General features: G+C 52.2%; 2 protein-coding genes across 2 annotated transcripts in view; one reads left to right on the plus strand and one right to left on the minus strand.

Moving 5' to 3' along the window:
• Positions 1-10421, plus strand: part of TPCN1 (two pore segment channel 1) — a 51114-nt gene extending 40693 nt beyond the window's left edge. Inside the window, exons 22-28 of the mRNA XM_009330824.1 lie at positions 1271-1386; positions 2095-2141; positions 2700-2768; positions 3201-3285; positions 4781-4917; positions 6233-6313; positions 7614-10421. Of these exons, the coding sequence (XP_009329099.1) occupies positions 1271-1386; positions 2095-2141; positions 2700-2768; positions 3201-3285; positions 4781-4917; positions 6233-6313; positions 7614-7736 (658 nt within the window). The 3' untranslated portion in view covers positions 7737-10421. The remainder of the gene's footprint in view (positions 1-1270; positions 1387-2094; positions 2142-2699; positions 2769-3200; positions 3286-4780; positions 4918-6232; positions 6314-7613) is intronic.
• A 1851-nt stretch (positions 10422-12272) lies between these two features.
• SLC8B1 (solute carrier family 8 (sodium/lithium/calcium exchanger), member B1) overlaps positions 12273-14702 on the minus strand; it is a 6279-nt gene continuing 3849 nt past the window's right edge. Inside the window, 8 exon segments of the mRNA XM_009330883.1 lie at positions 12273-12547; positions 12634-12665; positions 12668-12694; positions 13273-13353; positions 13439-13592; positions 13793-13914; positions 14318-14459; positions 14670-14697. Of these exon segments, the coding sequence (XP_009329158.1) occupies positions 12350-12547; positions 12634-12665; positions 12668-12694; positions 13273-13353; positions 13439-13592; positions 13793-13914; positions 14318-14459; positions 14670-14697 (784 nt within the window). The 3' untranslated portion in view covers positions 12273-12349.

Raw genomic sequence — 14702 nt, forward strand, 5'->3', positions numbered from 1 at the left:
CTGCAGTCCCTTAGGGGTGTACCTGCTCCAAGTGCAGCCTTATCTGTGAGCCACAGTCTCTCCAGGGGTATACCTGCTGCGGTATAGACTTATCCACAGCCACAGTCACTTTGAGGTGCACATGTTCCAGCGTGGCCTTCTCCATGGGCCACAATGCCTTCAGAGCTATACCTGCTCCAGCGTGGCCTTACCCACAGCCACAGTCCCTTCAGAGGTAAACCTGCTCCAACATGGCCCCTTACCCATCTGCAGTCCCTCCAGGGGTGTACCTGCTCTGTCGTGGGCTTATTCATGACCACACACTTTGAGGTGCTGCAGCATGACCTGGTTTTAATAAGCTCTGTAACTCGCCTTAGGTAGCTGCACTGGGAGGACTTATTCATGATACTGTGGCTGGAAACTCTTGTAACAGCTGCTCTAGAGCAAAGTTGAGATTTTTATCATGGTTTATCTTTATCACCAGAGTTGCTCTGCTAGATGTGTTACATATTGAGGCCTCACTTAGAATCACAGAATCATTAAGGTTGGAGAAGCCCTCTAAGACCATCGAGTCCAACCATCAGCCCAACACCACCATGCCCACTAAGCCATGTCCCGAAGCGCCTCATCTACCCGTCTTTTAAATACCCCCAGGGATGGTGACTCAACCACTTCCCTGGGCAGCCTGTTCCAATGTTTAACCACTCCTTCAGTAAAGAAATTTTTCCTCACGTCCAATCTAAACCTCCCCTGGCGCAACTTGAGGCCATTTCCTCTTGTCCTATCGCTTGTTACTTGGGAGAAGAGACCAACACCCACCTCGCTACAGCCTCCTTTCAGGTAGTTTTAGAACGCAGTAAGGTCTCCCCTCAGCCTCCTTTTCTCCAGGCTAAACAACCCCAGTTCCCTCAGCTGCTCCTCATAAGACTTTGTACAAGATAAATTCACCTGGTCTTGGAAGCTAAGCTGTCCTGTGCCCTTTTTATCTTAAATGATGCCAGACCACTAGGAAATGCCAAGCTTTAAGGGTGTGAGCCAAGGAGTCTAACTCAAACACTCAGTTTCTCTGGTATAATATTTGCTGAATGATTAGAAAGACTCCATGTAGTCCCTGGGCTTGTGCTGAGCTGTGAAGGACAGAGGCTTTCTTTCAGAGAGAACAGGCAAGCGTTGGCCAAGAGGTAGAAACTGCCACCCTGCTCACTACCTTCTAAGTGTTTTGGTATTTATAACCCTTGAGATTTTCCTTGCTTTTCCACTTCTCATTCTTTGTCCTGGTTTCTCCAACCAGCACAAGCACAGTTGCAGATTCCTACCGCTGGGTGAATCATACAGTTGGCAACAAGACGGTTGTGGAAGAAGGGTATTACTATCTCAACAATTTTGACAACATTTTGAACAGCTTTGGTAAGGGCAATTTTGTCTATAGCAAAGACTATTCCTTAGTGCATCTGCGTTCCTGCAGAGCTGGGTGGCAGGACTGTAATGCTTGTGTAAGCCTGGGACTCTCCCAGAGAGTCCTACTAATGCACCTCAAACACTCAGCATCCTGCTCTTTCTGTCTGGAAAACTCCAGCTGACTAATTGTGCCATGACTGTTTTGCAAGGTAAGCAGACAGCTCTTAAAAGCCAGCGTGAAGCCAGCAGATCTGTTCTGACTGGTGATCAGACCAGACTTCCAGGGATGTTTAAGTCCCTACCCTTCTAAAGAACCAATAGTGATGCTAATACATTTCTTTAAACCCACTGATGAAGAATAATTTGAATGTGTTGATTACTCTCCATGATTATTCTTGATGTGTGAGCAGAGGTGCTTATCTCCTGGAGGTTTCAGAGGTCTCCATGCTCTCTGGTAGAAAGAGTCAGGTCTGTTTCTGATTTTTTTTAAGAAATATAGATTAAGCCATGCTCCTGGTTCTGTGGGTCTAACCCCCTTTGTCTGAAGTAATTGCAGTGATGAGGGTCTGCATTCTGTCTCTGGATTTGCTGGCTGGATTGAAACTTCGGTGTCTTGCGTCAGTCTTCCCTGTCAAATACTTTGTCTAAGAATCACTGTAAAGTAGGTCAGGATGGATAAAGCAATTGCCTGTATTTTTTTCTCCCACTCGTATACAGTCACGCTGTTTGAGCTGACAGTCGTCAATGACTGGTACATCATCATGGTAAGTAAACCTCAGCTACTTTGTGTGTATAGACAGCACGGACTCTTTGCCAGTTGAGCTAGATCTTCCACGCCACCACTGCTTTCTTCCCCTGGTGATTGGAGATGGGCCCAACATTGTCACTTCTTGTTGCCAGACATCTTTTGCTCCTGATAGTTGGGTGACATTTGACCTCTGGCATGCTGCTGGGCTTGTTTTCTTGTGGATCTTGACCAGCCTTCAGGCCAGGTTTCACAATCTGGACAAGCGAAGTCACTCTGTATTCCAGCTTGTCACCCTGCTGTCCAAGCTGTGTTCTTATAGCAGCAATGGTTCATACAGCCACAGGCTTTAAATGTTCTGTATGTTTGCATATAGGAACCTCTCTTTTAGCTTGAGAGGCAGATTAGCTGCAAGGACCAGTTGGGGCATTGAGCACTGCACAGGCAGTCCCTGGGACTAACTGTGGAGCCATGAATGAGAGAGAGTGTTTATGCTGCTTTACCTCTGTTGGCAAGCAGTTAACAGCAGATTTCCCCTTCTTTTGTGCACTACTGACTTCTTCCCTCTCCTCTTTAGGAAGGGGTGACATCCCAAACCACTCATTGGAGCCGTCTTTACTTCATGATCTTCTATATTGTGACCATGGTAGGTTTCTGGACATGCTTCGTGCATCAAATAGTGGGGATGAGGGGGGGAGGCAGCTTTTACTGTGTTTCAGAGGGAGCTTCCATCCCTAAATGAGGATAACTTTGCTCTTCTACATAAACGTCTTCCAGAAACAGGTGTGAGTCCACATCACTTGCAGAAAGTTGAATTTATGGGCAAAGCTGATGCTGCACAAATCTGGGCCTGGGGTAAGGGCTAGGGCAGCACAGAGTTTTGTTCTGTCCCCGTTGTGGTTGACTGTTAGCAGTTTACTCACAGGTAGATGTGTGACATGTGCGTCTCCTCTGCCATGGAGGAGCTGGGGAGCATGGAGCTGAAGCACAGACCAAATGCTCAGCTTCGTGTTGAATTGGGCTGGAAGAACCTCCCAGTAGCAGCCTCCTGATCTCTTCTGTTCCTGTCCTCTCCCAGGTGGTGATGACAATCATCGTGGCTTTTATTCTGGATGCTTTCGTCTTCCGCATGAACTACACTCGGAAGAACCAAGATTCAGAAGGTCAGAACTGAGGACTGGCCGACCTACAACATCATCTCTTCTCTCTCTGGTGTCTTATGTCTGTAGGAGAGAATGGGACTGGCCAGCAAAGACCAGATTTTTGTTTTAGCCTGACTTCCTAAGCTCATTCTTATGCTTTTGTGTGATATTTCTATCTGGTCTTTCCGCTCTGCCTCTCATCTCTCCCCCACCACTCCCCCAAAAGTGTGTGTGTATGCATGTGTTTATCTCTGTCTGTGTGTGTGTGTGTGCACGCACATGTAAACATCAACTACTTGAGCCATTTCAACCAGATTGCTTAAAGATAGGAAGTCCGCACGCATTTCATGAAAGAAATCTAGGAAACATTACGGCACTGATGTAGCAAAGCTCAACAAGAGACCTTACAGGAAGGGAAGGTGATTTTTCTTTTAAAACCAATTTCCCTCCTTCACTAATATACTCACCAGCACCAGAACGTGTCTCCAAGCGGCTTGTCCAGCATTCAGACACGAAGGCACTGGATCCAAGTGGTTTGCCAGCGCTCTGTGCCATGACATGGAGGACAAGGGACGCTGCCTATCCAGTTCTTTCCACATCTCCGAGTTGTACTTAGACTGGTGACTACATGCTGTTTTGGACATACCTGTCTGTAGCCTTTAGGAACTGACAGTGACTAGTCACTCCATCCCCTCGCCCCTGTGAGTCATCAGTTTTATTCACTGTCCTTTGTCTCCAGAGCTGGGCATCTGAAGCTGCATGTAACTTCGTGACCTGCTAATTTTGGTGCCATAAACACATTAATCTCTTATAGCCCTTCTCCTGCTATTCCTTCACGTGATCTACACCCAGACTTTTCTATCCATTCCCCGTGCAGACTCATCTTAATAATTCTTTACACTTTTCTGCAGGAAGGAGATAGAGCTACTGCAAGCATACATTTAATGCCAATCTTCCCCGCAGAAACATGGTGAAGACCCCAGCCATGGGAGTAGCTTTGATCAGTCCCTCATCTTTCTTAGGTGCCAGAAGATCCAAATGTGTGGTGCAGGCCCACAGGAGCCAGGCGTTGGTAGTTACAGAAACACTTGTCATCGTGATCCTTCCTGCACCCAGTTTGAAGGGTGCAGTGAAAGACATTTGTTAGCACTTAACTCCCAAGCCGTGTTAGGCAGTTGAAGGTCAAAAGGCAGCAGCTCCTGGGTGATTAGTTGCTTTGCTAGTTAATTTACAGGCAAGCAAAAGGCTACAAGATTTTTTTTAAGATTCTGAGGAGCCTGATGTTTTAAAAAGCTGAGATGCTTGCTGGCCCTACACACTAGTTAACTTCTTCCCAGCCATCTTGGGGGACAAGGACATACATGTTCTAGTCACAAAAGTAGGTACAGACCGTGCCTGACATCTGGCTTGGTCCTGTATGCTGTTAAGCTTTGCCTTCCAGGATTATCATAGCGGCTGATGAAGCAACGTTCATCTCGGTGGCTTTTTTTTCTCTTTCTTTTTCTTGCCTTTGCAGAAGACAACGGCATTGTGCTGGAGAAGGAGATCTCCAAGGAGGAAGTGGTTGGCATAATCGAGCTGTACAAGCGGAGTTCAGCTGCCACTGAAACCACTCAGCTGCAGAAGCTCGTTTTGCAGATGGACAAATACGGGGTAAGAGGAAATGCTTCCTGCAAGTTCTTGGCTTCAGGGGTGGGAGGCATACCAGGGCCACAAATGTCTTTTCGCTGTCTTCTAGAGAGAAGCTGCATGTGTCTTTGTAGTGTTGAGAGCTGAGCTACTGGAGGAACTCTGCAGCATTGGCACAAAGTATTGCTGCTCTAGAAAAGTAGCAGCTGAATTTCCCCTGCACTCTGAATAGCCTTGACAAAGGCTCATTGCTGTTGCCCGCCTCTAACTTCACTTAGAGCTGTCCTGGCCCAGTACTGTCTGGAAAAAAGTATATTTATTTTTCTCTAAGGAAGCCACTGTCTTGTAATTCTCCTGCCTCTCTCTCTGTGCCATCGTACACTTAGGCCCGAACAGTCCTGAAACATTATACAGCAATATGATGGTATCGATTCCAAGCACCAGGCTTCCTTTCTCCATGGCACTGCTTACATTTTCATTCCAAAACAGGATGGACAATTGGAAAAATGAGCTGACCTGGGTAACTGCTGTTTTCTCAGAACTGTTGTCTCATGCATCTGTGAAGAGCTTAAGTGGTTGTTTTGATAATAGCCATTATATTCTTGTATCACCACTACAAAGTGCAGGTGCTACAGTCTCTTAGGTGACCTTTATTTGCTTTGGTTGGCTAGGTGGTTAAAGGCTGAGCTCTTGTTCACACAGACAAAACTCAGAATAGTGATGAGGATACTGATCAGAAGCGGTTTTCAAGGCAATAAACCACAGGAGGATGCTGTCCTCAGCCTTGCAATGGAGTCTAGAATGATGATGCCAGACCTGAGGTTTCTTTTGCTTCTCCATCCTGTTCATATAACTCACGTGGTCAGAGAGTAATTCAGACTTCAGCTCTCTGCTTACATGATTTAAGAAGTCCAGGGCCATGGAGCAAATGATGTGGTCTAGACAAGTGGGACCTGAAATGGTTCTTAGACAAGATCTTATCTGGAAGCTTGGGTTTGAGCCTTGTTCCAGGCACTGATGTTATGTTCATCTGAATAAATGAAGCACCACTGACAGATGCATCCGTCCGAGCTACAGCTCCTTCTGTAGCCTGTGGGGACCTGCTCAGTGTGATTCATCTCAGCCTGCAGTAGACGCCTGCATTTGTTTAGGTGATGTGCACCCTAAAATGCCTTTTTCCCATGGCAATAGAAGGAGCCCAGGATTGCCCGAGCTCATCAGTGGACGATGGGTGTCTGCATGAAGGATGCCTGAATTTCCAGGGACCGATCCTGTGAGCTGCTCAGTGACTGATGAATGTCTTTTTTGCTTTTTCCTCCTTCTTCTCCCAACTCTTTAGCAAATGTCAACAGTGTTTCTGGGACGCAGATCAAGGACCAAGAGTGATTTGAGTATGAAGATGTATGAGGAGGAGATACAGGTATGTGGGTCCGAGTTGGAAATATCAGCAAGTCTGTGGTGAGCAGAACGTTGCCTAGAATAACAAACCATCCTTTTAAACACTGGAGGCCTTCTTCCTCCAAGACCCAGGCAGCCATGTGCTCTGTGAGAAGGGTGGGCAGTAGATGAAGTGTGCTTTAGATTGATCCGTTCTTGCACTCAGGAACTTTCTTAAACCGCAGAGCACGTCAGAGCCTCCTCAGTGGGTCCAGGTGCCCGGCTGTGCAGGTGTGTGTCAGCCGAGGCACAGTAACCGCACGCTCAGTGTGCGCGGAGGCACTCCAGCCTGGCTGAGCTTACCTAGAGTCGCCGAGGTGGACGTGTTTGCTGGGGCTACGAGCACATGCGTAGTGCGCTCCTGGGGCTTGGCTGCTGAACGCTAATTTGTTAAGGCACTGGAATGTGATTGTGTTTGCGCTTGGGCGTGTCTGTCTGACACAGAAACCAAGCGTTCTCCCAGGCAGGGTGCTGCTTGCTGCGAGCAATGCTGCCTGGTCTTCCTTCAGAATAGCAGGCTAACAAAGATGGGAAACACTTAAATCAACTGATTCTCTGGGTTGTTTAGGGCACTCCTGCTAGTGCCCTTCGTGGTCAGGAGCTTTATGCCATGGATTTGGTCACTGTAATGCCTGCCAGACGTTCGCCTCCAGGTTGAAGGTCATGGGCTAATGTAATGATTAGTACTGAAAGAATTAATCTCGTAACCATTTGAATCTGTCCTTTGGCCCTTGGGCGGGTAGCTTGGGGATGAGTCTTCAGTCCCCCTAACAAAAATGAACATGTTATTTGCCGTGGAGCTGGGTGGAAGTCTGCAGAGAAGCTCCCCGCCTGTTCTGCTTGGTCTCCGATTCAGGGATGTAACGTCTTGTAACACCCTGGGCGCTGCCCAGGATTGGGAGCAACTCTGCAAATCCCAAACATCATGGGGACATCAGTACTAGAGTCCTAGACGTTCAGGAGGGACATGCTGAGAGAGGAATGTTTCCTTGCCCGGGTTTGTCAGTTCAGCCAGCTGTAGCTGAGCCACAGGTAGTACTTCTTGCTTGGACTGTGGGTGGCAAGGCCTCGGTGTGTCCGTCACAGCCATGCAGCAGTTAACCAGGTTGTGCCAGGAGGTTAGGCTATACCCAGGGCTTTGGAAAGAGCCTCTCTGTGCCTGAGCAAATGTGCCCTCACATGGCAGAGCAGCCGAATGCTCTGCCCTTCGGGGTCCTGCTGGGGGGCTGCGAGGCCAGTGTGGGGCAGAGCCTGATCTCGGTGTGTTTGATCTCCGGTTGCAGGAATGGTATGAGGAGCATTCCAGAAAAGAGGAATCTCAGACACCATTGCAAGAGCCTACACCTGCTTCCAACAGCTCTCTGAAGCCCCTGAGCCTCCGACAACGCTCCCAGACTGTCATTTAGGCCTAGCTAACGCAAGCCGCCTTCTATGCAATAACCTAGAGTATTACTTCACAGCGTATATATTGGGATGATGTATATAGATCTGTTCAGTGTACTGTTCGGCTTTAGGGTTTAAATCTCTTCCCCTAGGCAGTGAATTGCTGAAAAACCAGAGGCCCAGGGGACTCTGTGTAAGGCTGCTACACCCAGATTGAGCATGATGCCCATGCTCAGCACAGAGCGAACATCTCGGACAGAACAGAGACCTTCTCCCTCTGAGCCGCTTCCCAGGCCGGAGCCTGCTGTTTGTCTTACCACTAACAGACCTTGGGGAAAGGGATGTGTAATCCATTAACAGCAGGCAATGCGCTGAAGCCACCTGCTTAATATTAAAACTTTTGCCCTTTTTGAAGATCTCTTCTGCTTAAAGGGTACCATTAACCTAGGAATAAAAGATCAGGGAGTGAGTTTTTGTTTCTTCTCTACCTTCCTTATGCAAAGAAAGGGGAGGTGGTGTGAAATTTCAGCACTTTTGGAAGAGCAGTCTGCCTTTCCCCTCCTTTTTGGCACACCTAGATGCACTCCCTGTAGCAGATCCAGCTCTGATTTATTGAATTTAGCTGTCCCTGAGTGGTTCCGTAGCAGCTGGAGACAGAACTGAGGGCCAGCATCTCATCGTGTTATGACCACAGGTGGGACAGGAGTTTGGGGAGACAAACTCTGCCTCTGCTGTAGCTATCCAGTATCTGCATCGCTGCTGGTCAGTTCTGCCGGTGGCACTGCCCAGGATTGGGATCGCCTCTGTAAACCCCAAACCTCCTGTCTCTGTTCAGTGAGGGGGGGGGATTCTGCAGGGTGACAGTGGCTGTTGACCTCTGCCACTTGGCCACCTGCTCTGTAAATGGCAAATCTATGGCTGGTTCTTAGCTCAGATAGATGACTAGGAGGAAGAAATGGAAGGTTTTGCAACTCCGAGTCTGACTTATTTCTGCCTGGCTCTGGGTTAAGGAGAGCTTATGGGCATCAAACAGTACTGCCGGTTAGTCCTCAGCCAGGTCATTGCTTTGTTTATACAGGTGAGCGAGTCCCAGCGCAGCAGCGTTGCTCCTCCCTTGCTCTCACCTTTGCAGAAATGTTCCTCAGGCTGGCAAATGCTGACTGAGTCGGATCTTAGGAAGGTCCACTGAAGAGCTTTACTGTTCCCCTGAATTTTGGATGCAGAAGGAACGTGGAAGACAACGATTCTTCTCACCCGTGTGCTTTTCTGCAGCTGGCAAGGAGGCTGCCAGACCTGGTAGCTGAGGGATGGGAAGGAAGAGGGGAAAAGGAATCCCTTCCCAGCTCTGCCACGTTTATTCTGTGATCATGGCAGGTTGCATCATCGCTCGTGTTTCATTGCCCGCAACATGATGAGAACCTGTCTCTGTAAGTCCTCTTTTCTTCCCTGTCAGCACAGAAAGTGCTGAGGGCTAGGAGTATCTGTCAGTGGGGAGGCTCCCCTCACCTCTTGCTGTTTGATCTTTTCTCAGGTTCAGACTAACAGTGGAGTTTGCTGGGGAGGCTTCCTCCTTCCTCCAGATAGATCAGGCAGCGGGAGATCTGTGTGCCCATTCCCTTTGTCCCACGTACCTTTTTTTTTTCCTTGGTAGCCTCACCACGTGGCACAAGGACAGCGGGAGAGGACTGATCCTACCCGGGCAGCTCAGGAGCATTTCCTGGGTGGATGAGACTTTCAAAAGTAGGCAAGACAGAGCTGCTTCTGAAAATGTCTCCCTGCGTAGCATGGTGGGAGGGTTTGGGCTATGGGATGGAAGGAGCGGGTGAGCAGCTTTCCGGGCAGCACGCACGCCAGCGTCTGCTCTCAACCCTTGCCAAATTCCCTGGGTGCCTCAGGGCAACTCTTTGTTTCCTTTCTGGGTATCGCAGGTATGAAACTACTTTTGAGCTGAACCGTGAAGGACCTTAAAGGGCTGTTTTCCAAACCATAAATTTGACCACAAATTAATGAGCAGTGCAGTTGTTGCTCTTGCAGTTGCTCTGCATGGCATCACAGCCTGGGAGATTTATCCAGATTAGTCCTGGGGCTGGAGGAGATGTTGTTTATTCTGTTTTAAGCTGTGGGCAGGATGAATGAGCATTGTGAAGGCTGGGGGGGGGGGAAGTGTTTAAACTCCGCATTCCCCTACAGCCTATTTCTCCTTGCAGGGCTGTCAGTGACTTTTTTGGGGGTGTTTTCTGGGTGTGAAAGAAGCTGCAGCTTTAAGCTATGTTGGGGGGGGAAATAATCTGCTTAACATGCAATAACAGGGCTCTTGTGTCACAGAGATGGGAATGCTTGGACTGGGGTTCAGGGCTCAGGTGCTGCTTCCGTGGTTTCGTGCTGAGGTGTTGATCTGCCCCCGGGTGCACACTGTATTAATTATTTTTGTAAACCAAGGAGGGTCGCAGAAGTTTACTTCTTCCATTTGAATTTGGAAGGAAACAAAGTTTGAGTACGGGGCATCCCCTTCAATTCGTCCTCCTCTCCCCCACCTGACACACAGACTAACGACAGAGACAATCATTTTGTAGGGAGCAAGGGAGGAAGCACTGCAGGATTTTGTATGCTGGCGTTTTGTTTATAAAATGATTTTATGGACATGTCTGTAAAATGTTCTCTAGATTTTTTCAAGCACACTAATAAAAAGCATCCTCGGCTTTGTAAAGGCAGCGGCTTCCTTTCCTCCTTCCGTGTTATTCCAGAAGCGGGGCTTGGCTGCAGCTGAAGCATTTCCACCGTGTTTGAAGAGGAGCAGTGCCTGCCCTCCCTCTCCGGTGGCAACTGCTTGCGTGAGCATATTTTGCATGCGTGCCCTGCCGAGCTGCTCTGACTTCTTGTTCCTGGACACCGCAAAGCCCAGCTTCCCTTCTGCCCTCCTCCCTGCCAGTTTTTTTTCCCTAAACGTTAATGCTTTCAAACTTAGGTTTTTTAAAGCTACCCCAATGCAATGTTTAAGGTTAGAAGGGGTTTTTTGACCCTGTACCTCTGTATTGGTACGTTGGCCGCGGTTTCGATTGCTTTAGCCCTGCTGTGTGTAAGGAAGTGGAGCTTGTCTCCCCGGATAATTCCAGCAGCTGCTGGTAACTTGTGAGCAGGTTCAGGGCAGAGCCAATAGCTGCAGGCACAGGCAGCGTTATTGTGAAAGCCCGCGTCTGGTTAGAAAAAGGAGAAATGATGCAGGCCCAGGAGGCTGCTAGCACTCCTAGAAGGGAGCAGGAACCAGGTCCGGCAGTTGTGCTTCTTGCAAAACAGCCCCTCTCTCCCCGCGGAGCAGAAATGTGGTTGTCCGTCCGTAATGGCAGTTTGCTTTCTAGCCTGCACCCTGCGGATCCTCCGACACGGAGCAGAAGCACCGGCCCACCCGCTCCGACACCCCCGCGGCCCTGGGGCCCCGCCGGTGTCCTCGTCCCAGGGGAAGCTGCGTAATGCCCCTCGCAGCCCGTGCTGACCCCGTGCCGGGACGCTGCAGTTCCCAGCCGTGCAACTAAACGGCCGAGTCAGGCGCATGTGACTGCTGTTGAAAAATCAACTGCCAGTGAACCCGGAGGAAACCACTTCCCCAAGCTGCTGGGGAAAACCGCCCTGCACGGCCAAGGGTGTCAGCCCCCCAGGCCCCTCTGCTGCTGCTGCTGCTGGCTCAGCTCCGGAGGAGCTATGGGTGTTCCCTCTGCCCCCGAAAGGCACCGGGCTGTTACGCTAGCACAGAGCAGGAGAAAACACCCTGGCAGCAAACAACGCAAGTCGAGGTCGGGTTTGGGTTTTTTATTGCAATTTTTTTTTTTATAGTGCCTAAACACAGACTTGCCAGAGGCTAATGCTGTGTGTGGAAACCTCCATGTCCTTTCCTACAGCTCTGCCCACCCTAGGAGGAGGAGAAAAGTAGGATTTTGAAACCCAGGTTGAAAAACATAGCTTAAAAAAGCAGGGGAAACCAGCCTCCCTTGTTGGTTTGTTGGTTTTTTTTTCCTCCAGCTTTGCCTGTGTTAAAACCAAGCACTGCCCTGGAGCTTTGTCTCACCTTAACCCCATCTCACTTTGCCTCGGCTGCTATTGCAAAGCCGCAGTATGAACACGTCATGTCCTTTGCAAGGGCAAACTTGTGCTCAGACCTTCTCAGAGTTACCCCGTGTAGCGTGACTGCCCTAGCCCTGTCCCAGAGCAGCCAGGATGGAGATGGCGAGGGGAAAGTGAAGTGATTGAAGAGGTAAAACCTCTCCTGCTGTGACCCTGGGCTGGAGCTGCCCTCTCCTCTGCGCCTGCCACCCGGGGAAGCCGAGGTCTTAACCTCACTCTTGCTCAGAGCCACTGTGAGTTAAACAAGATTAAACAGAGCGGGGAGAGGACGTAGCTAATGGCTAACAGCTCCTTTTCCTTTCCAAAAGCATAAACACACCTCCCCTCCCCGAAAGCGAAGGCTGAGGGCTGGGCTGGCACATGATGCCTCCAGCACGTGGTGGCAGCAGCACAGTTGGGGTCGAGGTGCCCTTGTCCCCCTGGCAGGGACAGGGAGAGGGGACAGCAGGGCCCCAGTCCGGCGGCGAGGCAGAGCGAGCGCCAGGGATGGATGTGCATCTCCTGCCAGCGGTGGGGCCGGTCAGATGGCGGAGAGATGGATCACCCTGAACTCGGTCAGCAGGGCCACGCAGAGGAAGGCCAGGTAGTAGAGGATGAGGCAGACGCCGTACGCCTTGCCCAGCTGGAAGCACTGCGCTGGCACCGACACAAAGGAGAAGACCAAGCTCAGCCCCAGGGCCCCGGCGAGGATCCAGACCAGGAGGCTGTCGGGCTCCAGCTGTCGGAGAGACGGGGAGTGATGTGGAGTGACACCGGGGTCCTGCTGCCAGCCTGACCCGTGCCACCGTGTCGCTGCAGCCTTACCTTCACCACCAGCCGGCTGCTGGTCATCTGCAGCAGCCGAGTCCCACGCCGACCAGGATGTCTGGGGCACGTTCAGGACGGAGACGCGGCGCAGGGGACCTCGGGGGAGCGACGGAGCCAGCCACGTCCCTCCCGCCCCGGGGAGGGGGACAGCACGGGCCCTCCTCCTCCCTGCCTGCACCCCGTGGCCGTCGCCTAGCCCAAAGTGTTGCCTGTTTGTGGCGAATACAGCCTGGAGCACTCGAGGAGGAGAGGTTTCAGCCCAGTCTGGGAACCACACAAAGCCTCCCGGAGGGTGGCACAGCCTCTTCCTCTCCTTCCCTTTGGCAGATCCCAAATCTGCCAGACTCCAGCCCAAATCCCCACCCTGCTGGGGCTGGGACAGCAGTGGGGACGGGGGGATGCTGCTGGCTCCATCCCTGCAGCTCCTGCAGTTCACGAATACCACGCCAGTCCCCCCGCTCTGTGCGGGCACCGGGGAGGTTGCCAACATCCCAGAGACTCTGGGATGGGTCCTGCCTAGCTCCTTCCCAAGGGTCCCCCAGGAGCAGGGGCTCTCCCTGGGCTGCAGGCAGGGAACCTGAGGCAGCCCCTGCCCCAAGCACCACCACCACCTCCCGCCCGGCACCCAAAGGATACTGAAGATGATGCCCCCGAAGCAGGCAGAGAAGGCCATGCGGGGATAGCCCTGCCGTGCCATGGTGAGGTCAGAGAAGGTGTCTGCAGAAGGAGAAGGGGAGACCTTGGGGGATGCCAGGAGGGCGGGTGCACCTGGGGTGGCACTGGGGCGCAGCAGAGCCCTTACCGCCGATGCTGTTGCCCCACGCCAGCAGCGTCAAGCCCAGCACGGTGTTGCTCAGCTGGAAGATGATGCCCAGGGTCCGGAGGATGTTCACCAGCTCCGTGGCCGCGGCGTTGATCCACATGGCACTGGCCAAAAACCCGAGGAAGGCAAATACCTGCCAGGCAGAGGGGTAAGCTGGTCCCTGGGTGCATCCCGCAGGACCCTGCACACCTCCAGCCAGCCGTGTCCCTCCTGGGGACACTGGGGACCAGGAAGGAGGTCCTGGCTCCTGCTCTGCCCCCAGGACCCTCAGCCCAGTCCACAGCAGGCTGGGCTTGCTCCCCAGTGGGCATTCAGGGCTGGGGGACACCTTACGCAGTGGTACTTGGGCGGCTCCTCATTGCTTGTGGTGATGAAGATGATGATGGCCAGGAAAGAGCCAACCAGTATGACCAGTCCCCAGACTGGGAAGATGCCCTGGATCTGGTACAGCCCATCTGCATGTGGTGGAGAGAGGGGGCATCAGAGCGGCCCTGCAGGCACCACATGGGCTGGGGCAACCATATGACCAGGCTCGTGGTATGAGGTAAAGCCTTGTCCCCTGAAGCCACTTCTACCCTAAGCCTTCACAGGGCTGCTCCCCTCTGTGCCTCAGTTTCCCCAGGCAGGCCAGGCCTGCCCCATTTTTCCCCGAGGACCTGGATGCCGGGGGGCCCAAACCCCCACCCCTGGGGGGAGGACAGAGCCATCTAGCTGCAGACCAGGCCTCCCACCTTGGCTCTTCGCTGGCCCATCCTCCCCTCCCCAAATGGGGTGCCAGCTCCAAAGGGCTTCTGCGGTCCCCAGGGACCATCTCGGTCCCATCCCCTCCTGGGTGTCCAGGGCTGCCAGGGCTCTTACAGGCGCCTGACTTCAGGGTGAGGATGCAGAGCAGGGGGCTGGTGAGGACATGCAAGCAGTTGAGGGGTCTCTTCCAATTCAGGTCATCCTTATCAGGGTCCACGACGGGAACGGTGAGCAGCAGCACCAGCTCCACGGGCACCTGGGAGGAGCAGCCGTGAGCCTGGATGGGGGACCCCCAAGACAGGACACCCCGGGAGGTGCCCCATGACCTGTCCTCCACCTGCCTGCCCTTGTCCCACCATCCCCATTGCAAAGCCCAGGGGTGATGCAGCCCCAGGGGCCAGCAGGGAGGGGGACGCCCCGTGCGGGGGCTCCTCCCGGCTCGCGTTCCCCCCCCCCCCTTCCCCCCCTTGAAGACCCTGAAGAGCCGCCGGCACCCGGG

The sequence above is a fragment of the Pygoscelis adeliae genome, unplaced genomic scaffold (genome assembly GCF_000699105.1).
Source record: "Pygoscelis adeliae isolate BGI_AS28 unplaced genomic scaffold, ASM69910v1 Scaffold358, whole genome shotgun sequence".
In the NCBI taxonomy this organism is placed as follows: Eukaryota; Metazoa; Chordata; class Aves; order Sphenisciformes; family Spheniscidae; genus Pygoscelis; species Pygoscelis adeliae.